Raw genomic sequence first — 13,688 nt, 5'->3', positions numbered from 1 at the left:
CTTCAAAGGTTGTTTTCTTAAATTACTCTTATTTGTAAACATCCTCCTAATATAAGGCTGTTTAAGAATCTGACTTCATTATTTCTTGTCAGATTTCTTAAATCAAGTACACAAAGGTGTGTTTTCATTTGCAACGTATTTTCTGGTAGGTATTTAATTTTAGCATTTTTCGTAATTTATAGTTAGTCACTTTTCTTTCTGACTTGAATAATGTGGTGTTTTGTCTTTAGCGCTGTTGAGGAGGACAGAGATACAAAGATAATCTCAAGGGATGAGAAAGGTATGTTTCTTTTCAAAAATAGAAATTTAATGGTTGCTTGGAGAAACTTGTTTTTGTATTGGATGAAGTATTTCAGCAAAGAAGCATTAGAATCTGTGCAGCTGTTAAATATCATAAATTATTTCTGGATTTTATTTAATCTGTCTATGCCAAAACACTATTTTCCTTTTATGCATTGTCTAAGGATATCTGTGTCGCACCCTTTTCTTTGTGTCTTGATCTTCAAGGCTAGATGTTAATAGGTGGCAAATAGGTCCTTCATGGCGCTGCAGATGCTTACCAACAGCTGTTAGTGAGCCTCTTGCAGTTGTGTTTGCTTTACTGTGCGCTTGTGATTCTTCATGCCGCCTTCTGTTTTGCTGAAATAATTTGGAATCTAGTATTCACGTATTTAAATGCCACAGACTTACAGCTTAACGTTGTCTTCAAATTAGATTGACATTATGAAATCTTGTCCACACAGATCCTATTTACAGTGCAAATATGCATCATAAGCAAGATGAAAATCTCTTGATCAACAGTGTCAGGTGCCTGCTCCTTCTTTTCGTCCTACTTCTTCCCTTTAATACATCAGGCTGCCTAGTCTTTGCAGCTCACCCCACCTCTATTCTCTCCAACCTGACCAGGGCAGAAAATTTAGAACTGTGCATTATCATTCTTAAGTACTGCAGGCAGGTAGTTCAGCACTGGAGAGGAAGTTCCAGCAATTCCTGAAATAGGCAAGAAACCCATAATGAGATCTGTCTACCAGCTGGACAGAAAGAATTTGTTTGGCTTTAACCGGGTTTTACAACACAGACTGAACACACTGTCAGCTGCTTTTTTCAAGATCGGGGGTTATACCTGTGTGTGCAAGCTACCACATCTCACCGCCAGCTACATTACATCTTGCTCACAGTCTGTAATCTTGTGTTCTCTTATTTCAGAATATTTAGAGGAGTGGTTTGTGCATGCTGTCATTTACCCAAGGACTTGAGTGGCTTTTTTTGGTTTGGTTTGGTTTTGGGTTTTTTGTGGACTGGGAAAACTCTTGGTGAAGTTTGCTTTCAAAAAAGTCTGCGGGGACTTGGGTGTCTGATAACAACCTTGCTCCTGCATACCTTCTTCCAAAGGATGTGCTACGTTCCATAGCATTTGTTTAACTCATGTTCTGGCTTGGTGAATGGCTCTGGGGAGACGTAGCTACTAGATACGTAACTCTCTCTGCCTGCAGAGCCAAGCAGTTGAGCCAGAAGGAAGGTACAGAACTATACACGAATCAGTTCGGACTCATATGTTGTATTTCCACATCTGTGTGAAAGGATCTTATTTAGGATGAGGAGTTTTCCATGTTTCATGCATTGATTATGAGAGCTGTAGTAATAAAAGTGCAGGGGAAAAAAAAGTTATAAGTCGTAAGTCTGGTGGACATATGGTTTGGAAGCAGGTAGCTGGTGTCAAACCTGCTTCACTGCATTCATTGAAGCCTTGGACTGGAACATTACCAAGACTAATAAAAGGACAGTAAGGACATTTCAAAGGAGACTAGAAACAGGATCCCTGTGTAAGTGCTTCACGCTGAAATGCAAACACTAAAACTTCAAGTTCAGCTCAGATGCTTTTTAATCACTAGATGTTGGGTTTTCAGACTTTACAAGTACATAAGCATTTATAAAATTATCTTCCCAGTTTAGATGCCAAATTTCTTGGGTGTTCTGTAGTTCTTGGCATAGTTCAAGAAAGCTAGACCTTTTCTGACTACCCTAACTGAAGTCACAGGCTTCGTACTCCAGCTGTGGAATCTCTGTGGGCAGAAAGAGGAGAGAAATTCTCTTGCTTTCTTTATAGTGAATGTCTTTCCTTGAGAGGTGCAGTCAATCTGTATCCCATCACTGTTCCTTTGGAGTTGAGGAGGTGAGGGCAAGACATGAGCGGTCCTGGGTACCAGCAGAGTTCCGGCAACTCTAGCAGGTCTTCGGTCTTTTCCTGTTAAGTGCAGAGTTACTGGGATCTATCCAGGCACATTCTGAAGAGCCACAGCTACTTCAGAGACGCCCTAGTCTGGTTTCCTTCTTGAGGAATAACATAATATACCTCTGTTGCATGTATCAAAGCTTGTAATTACATCTTAGTTTTTGGAATGTGAATCGTGGGGGGAGAATGTTATGCATTGCATTTCATTTGCTCTGTGATTTAAATATAACATTTGTGGAGCTGCTCCTTTTTAATTCAGAACTCAGTTATTTAATTCAGAATTCAGTTATTGAAATAATGAGAATTTTGGGTATGTTTTGGTTTTGTTTGTTTGTTTTTCTAAGGTCGTACTGCTAGTGGTTCTGGTAGAAACTTTTGGGTGAGTGGACTGGCTTCCACTACCAGAGCTACAGATTTGAAGAATCTGTTTAGCAAATATGGGAAGGTAAGAGTTGTTTTTTTTTTTTTTTTCCCCGCTTGAAAATACCGGTGAAAGGAATCAAATTATCAGATATTATGGGACATCAAGAAAAAAAATGCCAAAGTACAGGCTGAATGACTGCTTTTTTTTTTATTGTGTCGCTCACTTCCAAACAAATGCAAAATTCCTTTTTTGGTCCTTTATTTGAAACAATCAATGACTGTTTACATATACTTCTGTCTCCTGTGCCCTAGTGTAGTATCATTGCCCATTAGAAATTCACAGTCAAGAGTGAATTTAACATTGTTTATTAAATGCTTCCTTAGGACTATGTAAAATGTGTGGTAAATGTTGAAACATAATTATTGGGGAATATCTTAAGAATTGCCTTGGTACCTGAAGTTTTATTTTTGTCTAGAGTTGGCAGTTGCTTTAAAAAACACTTGTTTTGGTAGTTTTGGGAGGGGGGTTGTTTGGTTTGGGGAGGCACATCCTGCAGAACGGGAAACAGAAACATGATTGGCTCCAAGCAGTGCTCCTATTGTATTTGTTAATCTCTTAAAAATAGAGGTGTCCAGAATGATGATGGACAGCAGTAAAACAGAGCGGAAATGTAGCTTGTACTTCTTGCTGTGAAATGGTGGGCACGTGTTACAGTGAGTGTCATACCCCTTTGTTTTGGAAAGGTGGTCGGTGCAAAAGTAGTCACCAACGCTCGCAGTCCTGGCGCTCGCTGCTATGGCTTTGTCACGATGTCTACAGCAGAGGAAGCCACAAAGTGCATTACTCACCTCCACAAGACAGAGTTACATGGGAAAATAATTTCTGTAGAAAAAGTGAGTATGGCTCCTCAAAGATACCCAGTTACCATCAGATTGTACGAATGATCAAGACCATGTTCTCGGCTAATGATATGCAAAATAATTTTCAGGCAAAAAGTGAACCTGCTGGGAAAAAGCCAAGCGAGAAAAAGGAGAATGAAGCGAAGAAGGAAACAGTCAGTGAGAGGTACTGTTCTCAAAATTCTCTGTCCAAAGGTGTTTTGCTGTTTTTCAGTTGATGTTGATTTGTCAGGAAAAACAAAGTTTAGTAAGAATTTCTGTGGCAAACATTCCAAAAGAGCAATAGATGCATTTTCCCAATGTTTTCTACAAAATAAGCATCTGTTGATGTTCAGTGCCTGCCTTAGAGCACATAACAGCAACGTGTTAAGGTAGGCATTGGAAAGTTTCATTTTCAAGCATAATTTTTTATTTAGCTGTATTTGGGTTTTCGTAAAGATTGTGGCTTCTGTGACATAGATCTATGCCGTTTGAGAATTTTGGTCAGTATGTCACTGTTTCTTTGCTAAATTTTTCTCTCATTGGAAGAGGTCTTTCTCAGATGGTTGTGCTCACAAACGGTTAAAGGTCAGTTATCTAAGATCCTGTTTCCAGATCGTGTTCCTCTTCACCACAAAGCCTTTTCTCTAGCGTTATTGAAAGTAGCTAAAAAAGACACGTAAGAGAGTGAATAAGGCACGAAGTTCTTTGCTTTAATTATCTTCTTGAGGTGTAATTCCTATTAAACGCTGTTTGATGAGATTTTGCCTTTGTTTCACCTAGCTGCCCGACAGAAATGGTTCACCTTGGCACTTCATAACTGTCGTGTTTTATAAGAAACTTTGTGGACATCAAGCACCTGGTGGTGTAAATTTTCCTTTTGCCTCCAGTTGAGATATCTGAATCACAGCCAAGTTTTTATGACAACTACACAGCGTGGTCTGATTGTCATATTTTATGGTGTAGGAAGCTCTAGAAGGAAGTCTTTGGATATATGATGATGACTGTCTTATCCCATCAGAATTTTTCTTTGTTACTGTGTTGCTAGCATTCTCCTTAATATTTTTTTTCCTCTTACTCTGTATTAGTCTAATCTATATCAATATCTATCTACAGACCTGGCAGTGTTAAAAGGGATGAGAAATCTGACCAAAAAGATGATTCTAAAAGGGCAGAAGACAAAGACGAAAAGGAAAAAAAAGATAAAGATGAACTGAAGTCTGGTTCATCAGATCAACCTAAAACTATTAAGTCAGGTAATTTGGCTGTTCTTCTTTTCATAGAATAGCAGGTACAGTGAAGTATGAATAATTAATTATTCTAGAATGTTTTAGAATTATTTCAGGTTCTTAGCTGGAAATTTAGAAGGTATAAAGAGGCGAGAGGGAGGGTGTCTGACATTACATCATCCTTAATAGAAGCATTTGGAATAGGTGTAGTAAAAAAAAATATTTCTTAAGACAGTACTAAATGTCTGTTTTCACATTTTAGAGAACATAACTTCTGGCATAGCAATGGGTGGTGTGGGTTATGTAGTTTCATTGTTTTTTCCATCTCTTTCCCCTCAACCTCTGTTTCCTTTAGGAAGTAAAGGAACAGAGAGAACAGTAGTAATGGATAAATCCAAAGGAGAACCTGTTATTAGTGTGAAAACATCAACTGCATCAAAAGACAGAGTAAGTAACGTTTCTGCATGGGACACATTACGTGTCGGTCTTCCTTAGAAACGAAGACTGTGACCCACACTTGTCTGACCCATTTGTTAGAGTTGCTGTAATGTGGATTTAGATCTTCATTAGTGTAATACCTTTCACGCGACTAATACCGCGTTCAGCAGTGAAAACCTGCCAAACAAATATGGCAAGTTAAGTATTACTGTGTTCATATGTGGTGTGATGTAATGTTAAAAAAAGAACAGCTTTTCTGAAGAATGGGGGGACCAAGCTTTGAGACACAATAGGTCTGAATGGAAATGGAGCTTAGGGTCTTGTTTGTGATAGCTGTTCTTTTATAAATGTACTCCATTGAGTTTCTCTGCCTCAATATTAACTACAGAGCATTAAGAGCCAGGATCGCAAATCGGAGAGCAGAGAGAGACAAGGCATCGTGCCATTCGACAAAATAAAAGCACAGCGAAAAATGAGGGAGGCAGAGCAGCGCCGGTAAGAGCAACAGTGAAATTGTTTTAAATATTTTTTTCCTAGAATGAATATAATTTTCCATTGATTAAAATGACTAAAAGATAAAGAGAGGGTTGATTTTGGTTTTACTTCTAATTTGTTATATGTTTGTGGGTGAACATATCTGTTGAATTGGGAAAGCTTCGATTATTGACTCTCTTAATACTAAGCTTGAAATAGTGTTTCAGAAAAAAAATTGCAGTTTGTTTTTTGCTCTTGTCCCATTTTGTAGTTTTTGTGGTTTAGATTGATTTAAGTATGCTGTTCTTAGCTGAGCGTGCATTATAGTAGAGGTGAAACGATAATTCTAAACTTGCCATGCTCAAATATATGGGGAAAGACCAGGAGAAATGTTGTCTTTCTCAGAATAAGACATTTTCTTTCTTGTCATAGCATTCAAAGTCTCCTTGAAATAAAACAAGACTGTCCTGGTTTGGGCTAAACTTCCTGGTTTGAGCTGGGTACCTTGGTCCCTCGACCCTTAACACAAGACAAATGGCAGGACTTTGGGTTTTTGATTGTGGATCGGTTTACGTGACGCCAGGCCTGCTGGCGACAAATGGAGTCTACATGTCTCACCGGGGGGAAGGAAACTTTGAAAGGAGTTGGCAGGGGTCAACGGAAGAGCATTACCAGACCTGCTGGAGATAGACGGTGTACACCTGTCTCAAAGGGGGAAAAGGGTCTTTGCACAGGAGTTGGCAGGGCTCAGCGAAAGAGCTTTAAACTAGATCTGAAGGGGGAAAGGGATAAAACCAGGCTCGCTGGAGATAAGCCTGGGAGCAGAACATCAGTGTTTGTGGGGAGACATACTAGCAAGGTGCTTCCTTGGGTCTGTCATACCAGTGGAGGTAGGGGACGGAGTGCCAAGTGACACAAGGGATACTGAACAGCCTCTACAAGTAATTCATGCGTACACTGAGCGTCTTCCCTCTGCGCCCTTCTTCCCACCACCCTGCCCAAGTTTGCAGTCACTGTGGGTTTAATTTTTAATGCTTTTTTCTTTCTCCCACCGCCCCCCCCGCCCCCCCTTTAAACTTCCTTTTGTTTGTTGAAGTGTTAAATCTGTAACCTTTTGTTTCTGTTAAAATAGCACACGTGAGCGTCGGGAGAGACAGCAGCACCTGCAGACCATCCGGGAACGAGAAGAAAGGGAGAGGCTTGAGATTGCTCGTGAGAGACTGGAAATTGAAAGGCAGCGTCTTGAACGAGAACGCATGGAAAGAGAAAGACTGGAAAGAGAGCGAATGCACATAGAACACGAAAGGAGAAGAGAACAAGATCGCATTCAGCGAGAAAGAGAAGAGCTGCGACGCCAGCATGAGCAGCTGCGCTATGAACAGGAACGCCGGTCCGCGATGAGAAGACCATATGACATAGATGGCAGGTAAAGCAAATGGTGCAAGTGGAAAGTGTTGCTGCCAGCTTCTGCCTCCGCAGCCTGGGCTGTGAAAGGCTCTCCACATTCCATCAGCACTGGGATGATCTTGTTTGCATTGCCCCAACCAAACTATCTTCTCTGAGGTTTTTCAACTTCCTTGTGAACTAATTACCCTTCTGGTTTGCACAGTTCGGAAGGAGGGAACAATATCAAAAGTCATTGCCTTGAGTAAAATGGGTCTGTTCTTTTTTTCAGGAGGGACGATCCGTACTGGCCAGATGCAAAACGAATGGCAATGACTGATAGGTACCACTCAGAGTTCGGTCGCCAGGATCGCTTCCATGACTTTGATCACAGGGATCGTGGCCGTTACCAGGACCATTCAATAGACAGGTTGGTGTCTTACCTCCACTATGTTGCCTGCAGTTGAAAGACAAAAATGTCACATTAATGTCACATTTTGCTGTCTTTTCTGTGTGTTCGGTTTGCGTTTTAAGTGTGGCTTAGTGGCTGTGGACTTTTTCTGATATAACCATGAAGAGATCTGTACTGTGCCGGCAGTTACAGCCTTCTGGCAGGACTGGTCTGAGTGTCCTGCTTGCAGTGCTGTTTCATACATCTACAGGGTTCCAGAAAATTTCTAAACAATATTGTAGGCACCTAGCATCCTAACAAGAAGTTTCTGGTTTATACCTTAGGACTAACTGGGGTTTCCAGAAATCCAAAACATACCATGTTTTCGTATGTTCCAGCTGTTTATGCCTTTTGTAGATAATGCTGGCAAAAAAGGGAAGCAGGATTTTTCATCTGTGTTGTTACATAGATGGGTTTTTGTAGACTGGTCTATGTTTTACTACCATAGTCTGATTTTAATTATCTGTCTCTAGGAGAGATGGTTCGAGGACAATGATGGGAGATCGGGATGGACAAGTGAGTTGCTTTATAAAGCTACAGAAACATCTTAACTTTTTATAACCTGGGTTTCTGTGTTGTGTGTCAGATTAAATTTCAGTAGCTAAGAATTAAATGGCATCTCGCAAAATAGGTATTGATAACCAGATTGTTGTGTTTTCTTTGCCTTTTAGCATTATCCAGATGAGCGTCACGGAGGACCAGATCGCCACTCAAGAGATTCTCGGGAAAGTTGGGGTAGCTATGGATCTGACAGAAGAATGAGTGAAAGTAGAGGGATACCTCCACAGTCACGGTCAGTATGTTTAACTGAAAACCATTTTTCTCGTGCTTTGAAGGAATATTTCCATATGTCAAACTGGGACTCAGTTTTTGGACGTACAGTGCTTTTTTTTCAAACTTTTTGCCCCTGAGTCTGTTCTCTGTTGGATGGATTACAAATGAATAGCTCTTTCAGCTTGCCTTGTGCATCGAACATGCACCTTGGCGTGATTTTTTTTTTTTAAATACACATCTGAAAGTCTTCATGTTTTCAGTAAATTTTACGTAACATTGCTATCAAAGCTTGATATTTTCAGGCTACTTCCACAGTTTGTAGTTGTGGAAGCATGATCCTGGCAGCTCTCTGAGAGGAAAACAAGTTAAAAATTGGTTTACTTGAATCTATTTTGTGTGCTCTGGCTAATGTGAGAAGGTACAAATTTCATACTTCTTCAGGGATGGACGTGACTGGGGAGATCATGGACGGAAGTTTGAAGGACATCAAGATCGTTCATGGCAGGGGAATGTGGATGGAGGAATGATGGGACGGGATCATGAGAGATGGCAAGGTATGCTTCTTGCACAACAGTTGTTAGCTGTGCTACATAAAGCAGAAGATACAGGCATTATTATCCTTAAACATGAAGTAAAATTATTAGTCTGCATATAAAGGAAGCATTTGAACCTTTTTCTTTAGGTGGAGGTAGAGGCAGACCTGGCCATGTGATGCATCGAGGAGGCATGTCAGGGTAAGAACTCTTTCAAAAGAGCCAAGTGGGTTTTTTCTCTTCTGAGGGGCTTCTCTTCTATTTAAATTGGCCAAAGAAACATTTTATGGGAGCATCAGTTACCTGATTTATTATTACGTCAAGGAATAATAAAATATTCGCATGGGTTTTATGTAGTGCATCTTACTGCACAGTGAAAAATCACACCAAAAAGCTTTAAAAGAACAGCCCTTGCACGAGCCTGACTGTCAGAGTTACAAGAGAGAGTTAAAATGTCTGCGTCGCTTTATAGGCGTGGAGGTTTCATGCAAGGTGGCAACCAAAGTCAGATGATGCATGGAGGAGGAATGCAAGGAGAAGGATTTGCTGGCCAGGAGAGAGCAAACAGACCTAATGATCCTCGTTTCAACCGTCGCTACTGAATGTGTTTTAATTTTTAATGCAAGGTGGCACCTGAAATGAATCTGTTACCCAGGGTTACCATTAATTGTAACTTACGGGCTACTGTAAGTGTATTTTTTTTTAAGCTGCTGCCATATTATGTCACTCAATCCAATGTGAACTCATTTGTTTTGTAATGTGTTGTTCATATCCCATTCAAAATGTCTCTTAATGAAGCATTCCATTTTCCATAAATAAAAGCCAGTTTACAGAGTTGTATCCAAAGGGGCAGTATTTTATCATATGGGAGACCAATATTCTAATAAAGGAACCTTTTTGACCACTGGGGGAGCAGGGGACAACTAACAACCAGTCACACAGGAGCCTCTTATTATCTCATGATGTTTACTTTAGGATGAAGGCTTTTCTCCCCGCCAGGTTTTGAACCGAACTGCATTTCCCTCCAGTACCACAGGGAGGGCCACACTGCCTGCACGCACATTTCTGACAAGGTAGAAGCTCGTCACTCAAACCTTGACGCCCACTCAGCAGCTACCCTGTGACCCAACTTCAGCAGAACCTCGGAATGTCCACTACTGGTGTAAGCAGGTTGCATCTCTGGTTAGTTACTGTTGTCACCAACTGCTGTAACATGTGAAGTACACAGTAAAAACATAAATACAGATTAACTCAGGTTTGCATAGGAAGAAATTTGCATAGTGCATTTTGATTTTTCAAACAGCAAATGTCAGTTCCCTGATCTTAAGAAATCCTCATTTACTGAACTTTTGCAGGCTGGAATCCTTGAGGTAGTTCTGTTAAGGTTACCAAAGGCATTCAGGTATGCTTAAAAAAAAAAGTCTGTTAAATTCATCAGACCCAAACAGAAGTGATTTTTAGTACTGCCTATGTCTGCCTTACTCATGAACCTTACTGACTCTGCAGCCCTGTGGGAGTCTCGGCACCAGAAGTACACAGTGCTGGCAGCTGTGAACCTCACAGCCTTCCGCAGGAGAGGTACGGCAGAGGCAGCCAGAGTGCTCACTGCCTCTGGGGACAGAAAAGGGCAGCCCATGAAAGTCGTTATTACAAACCACCTATGAGGCAAAAAGCTAAAAACTGGAGAGGAGGACTGGACATATGCAGAAACAGAGTGCACAACTACAACATGCTCTGGGGAGCTTTTAGACCTACCTGCTAATGCCAGCCCTTTTTGAGAGACGATAGTCCAGAACTGTTTGGTGTAGTGGGGCCTGGCCGCACCCATACACATCCATACGCAATAGCCAGTGTCGCTGTGTTCAGACATGGAAAGATACTGGCTGAGCTGAACAGAAGCAAACGCTTTTTTCACTCTGAGGGCAGTCAAACACTGGTATAGGTTGGCCACAGAGGTTGTGGCATCTGCATCCTTTGAGGTGTTCAAAACCTGGCTGGACATGGCCCTGGGCAGCCTGGTCTAGCTGACCTTGCTTGAGCATGGAGGGTGAACTAGATTATCTTGAGCAATTGCTTCCAAGCTCAATGATTCAGTGAGTTGCAGCACAGGTACCATTTTAACAAGTCATTTTCTACACTGCTGCCTCATCTGTCTGCTCAGCAAAGGAACCTGATTAGCACCCTGTCTTACCTACCGGATTCTGTGATTTTTGTCACAAATTAGACTTAGCAGAGCATCGTACTTAAGTCAGCAGTTGTATAAAAGGAGCAGGCGCTCACTGAATGTATACACTGCCATCAAGATGTAGTATGAGAAGAACAGATGTTCTGGGCCAGGTGAAAAAGTCCCTCCTGCCCAGTGTTCTCTCTTAGAGGCAGGTGCATAAAGAAAAATACGTTGGCACAGGCCTGTGTAGAGCAATCCTTCATCAGGTGCTAAGCTCCCAGCGTCTGGCACTCCACGGTTTTCTGAGCTGTAGCTTCTATCTGGACCGCTAGGTTTAAGAGCCCCTGATGGACACATGCTCCGGGAAGTAGGTGCTTTTAAAAGCTGTTCATACCTTAGCCAAGTCCTCTGAAATCTCTTGGCAGCAAGTTTAATCATAGAACTATTTGTTTAAAAAACAAAACAAAACTGCAAATCCTCCATCCTCCTCCTGTTTTAAATCTGCTTCCTAACCTAAGTACTCATCCTACTCTCCCTGCTTATCCCTGCCTGTTTCCTGTCTAGTAGCTGTGTCTTGGCTCACTCTGTATCTAGCACAGACTAGAACGATGCGACTGTTAGCACATCGGTGCGGGAGAAAGGCCACTTCCACTGCCAGCGAGGACAATCTCCGTCCCTAGTTTAGGGAACATGAGCAGCAGCTCTGGGACGGAAACCTTAGGACCCAGGTTACGAGCTGTGTATTCGCAACGACCCATCTGGTGCTCGGAGAGGTGCCTCCCATGGATCAGGAGGGATCAGAGGAAACAGGAAGTGAACAAAGTGAATTTTGCAGAAGCTACATCACAGACTTAGAACTCCCTTCTCTGGCACCCTGTCGTCAACAAGTACTGCGACTAGTACTGGCTACTCCCAGTTGTGTGACACGTCAAGGACCTCCTGAAAGCAGCTTTCCCATCAGTAATGTGATCTTTGTCAGACAGAGGCACTCCTTTCCTTGGCTAGCTTGAAGACAGGTGGTTCGTCTTCGAACATCTTTTACTGTTACCTTGGATTTTTTTAACTCTTGTTGCCTTCTTTCGACTGAGATGGCATTCACCTTCCAGATTAATTCAGCTTCGGAGTAATCTGTTCAGCTAGCAAACCTGACAGCTTTAGAACAGGGGCTATGCCTCAGTATAGGGTCATCACTTCCTTACAGCTGATCCACGATCTCTGCTGAAGCCTGTGATCACTGGTAAGGCAGAAAGCAGTTACTGCAGTCTCTACGCTAAAACCAACCCAAATACAAATGGAAGTTCCAAAGTCTTTTATTGTAGCCCTTGCATAGCTGAGCTGCCCTCTAGAGAGAGATGGACTACACATTATCCCAAAGACAACGTCGGGTGGAGGGAATCACGAACCCCGGAGAACATTTTCATTTGACAAGATCCTTCACATGCTTCCAGCCTTCCACAGTGTATTCACAGGCCCTGGTGGGAGCTACAGACAAGGCAGACATGACTGTCTGCACTCCTGCAAGGAAAGCAGAGAAGAATTATCCCAAGAGCATCATTCAAGCCAAACTCCTAATGTTATTCTAGCATTGTAGATCTCTTTAAACATGGAATGAAACACCTAGCTCTAGCTCAGAGGCTTTCAAACACAGGGGCCTGCAGGATCCTTGGCTCAAGCACAGCTTTATTGTCTCAGTAGCGCTTGTGACACAGAGAAATTCCAACTTCGGGACAGACAATTACAAGACTGAAACAAAGAACTCAGCTAAGTTCCATTTTATTTTTGGCCTTGCCACAGACTCCATGGGTGATACCGGACACATCACAATATTTTGTCACACACACGATTGTGTGTTTCCCCACAGTTACATGAAGACTTTTTGCTGCACCAGAAGAACTATAAATTAACTTACTAGGTATTTATAGCATGCCTTGGCCTTCGAACAAGATCTCTAAAATCCTAGTAATAATGGGAATACTCATCCCTTCTGAAAAATCAGAGGCTGAGTTCAGACATACCAGCATCTGAAGAGTTTATAAATTCTTCACTCTTTAACCAAAGGTTCGCCTTTCTTAAGTCACTTATTTTTCTGTTCTAGTTTCCCTGATCGCTATCAGTGCATAAACTCTGTTTATTGTGGGGGCCACAGGCCTCCCCAGGTACTTCACTGAAACATTCAGTCTTAGATCCGAGGATAACATGGGCACGCCTGTCCTGGGGCACAGGTGGGCAGCAAGGTAAAAAGCTACACCAGCGCCTCTGGTGAGAAAAGGCAGACAGGTTTATGGGCACACATGCTCCTCCTTATTTCACAGTTGGAACAACAAGAAATTAAGTCCAAAGTCACTCAGTATGCCAGTGGTAAAACCTGGAGCTGAACACACTTCCTTAGTCCCAGACCCAACACTCCTTCCACCAGACTTAACATCTGTCACCTCCTTCTCCACCATTCTGTTCAGAAGGGCAGTATGGAAACGACTGCTATAGGCTACATCGCTCTTGGCCCCTTGCTGCTTTCACAGTTTGGTGAGAAATTATTTTACCTTTATTCCAGGAATCAGAGGGGGAAAAGTCAAATTTTGGAGTGGGTGGAAGCTAGAAAGAGAGAGACAAAATATCAGCACTTGAGGGGTTTCACTTGTAACAGGATTCACATCACCTTAGAGAAGCCTCTTCACCTCGGATCTCAAAGATACTCGCACTTACTCTCCATGAGTCTCAAAAGGGATCAGACCTGAGGCTTAAAGTCTGGAGTCTGCTCTTTCCC

The 13,688-nt window shown here is 42.0% G+C and overlaps 2 protein-coding genes across 2 annotated transcripts in view; one reads left to right on the top strand and one right to left on the bottom strand.

Moving 5' to 3' along the window:
- Window positions 1-230: 230 nt before the first annotated feature.
- LOC104496361 (scaffold attachment factor B1-like) lies at window positions 231-9,590 on the top strand (the record flags this gene model as incomplete). The annotated part of the gene is made up of 14 exons (XM_010139465.1): window positions 231-280; window positions 2,578-2,678; window positions 3,341-3,490; window positions 3,586-3,662; window positions 4,592-4,731; window positions 5,060-5,151; window positions 5,531-5,637; window positions 6,749-7,042; window positions 7,292-7,429; window positions 7,924-7,966; window positions 8,122-8,243; window positions 8,666-8,778; window positions 8,907-8,958; window positions 9,230-9,590. Coding segments are annotated over 14 exons (1,609 nt in total), but the record flags the coding sequence as incomplete, so codon positions are not given.
- A 2,751-nt stretch (window positions 9,591-12,341) lies between these two features.
- Window positions 12,342-13,688, bottom strand: part of LOC104496360 (chromosome unknown open reading frame, human C19orf70) — a gene marked incomplete at its 5' end in the record, with an annotated part of 2,083 nt that continues 736 nt past the window's right edge. The window contains 2 exons of the mRNA XM_010139464.1: window positions 12,342-12,439; window positions 13,465-13,516. Coding sequence (XP_010137766.1) covers window positions 12,342-12,439; window positions 13,465-13,516 — 150 coding nt within the window. The remainder of the gene's footprint in view (window positions 12,440-13,464; window positions 13,517-13,688) is intronic.

The sequence above is a fragment of the Buceros rhinoceros genome, unplaced genomic scaffold, assembly GCF_000710305.1.
Source record: "Buceros rhinoceros silvestris isolate BGI_N320 unplaced genomic scaffold, ASM71030v1 scaffold27887, whole genome shotgun sequence".
Classification (NCBI taxonomy): domain Eukaryota; kingdom Metazoa; phylum Chordata; class Aves; order Bucerotiformes; family Bucerotidae; genus Buceros; species Buceros rhinoceros.
This window is presented reverse-complemented; position numbering and strand designations above follow the sequence as displayed.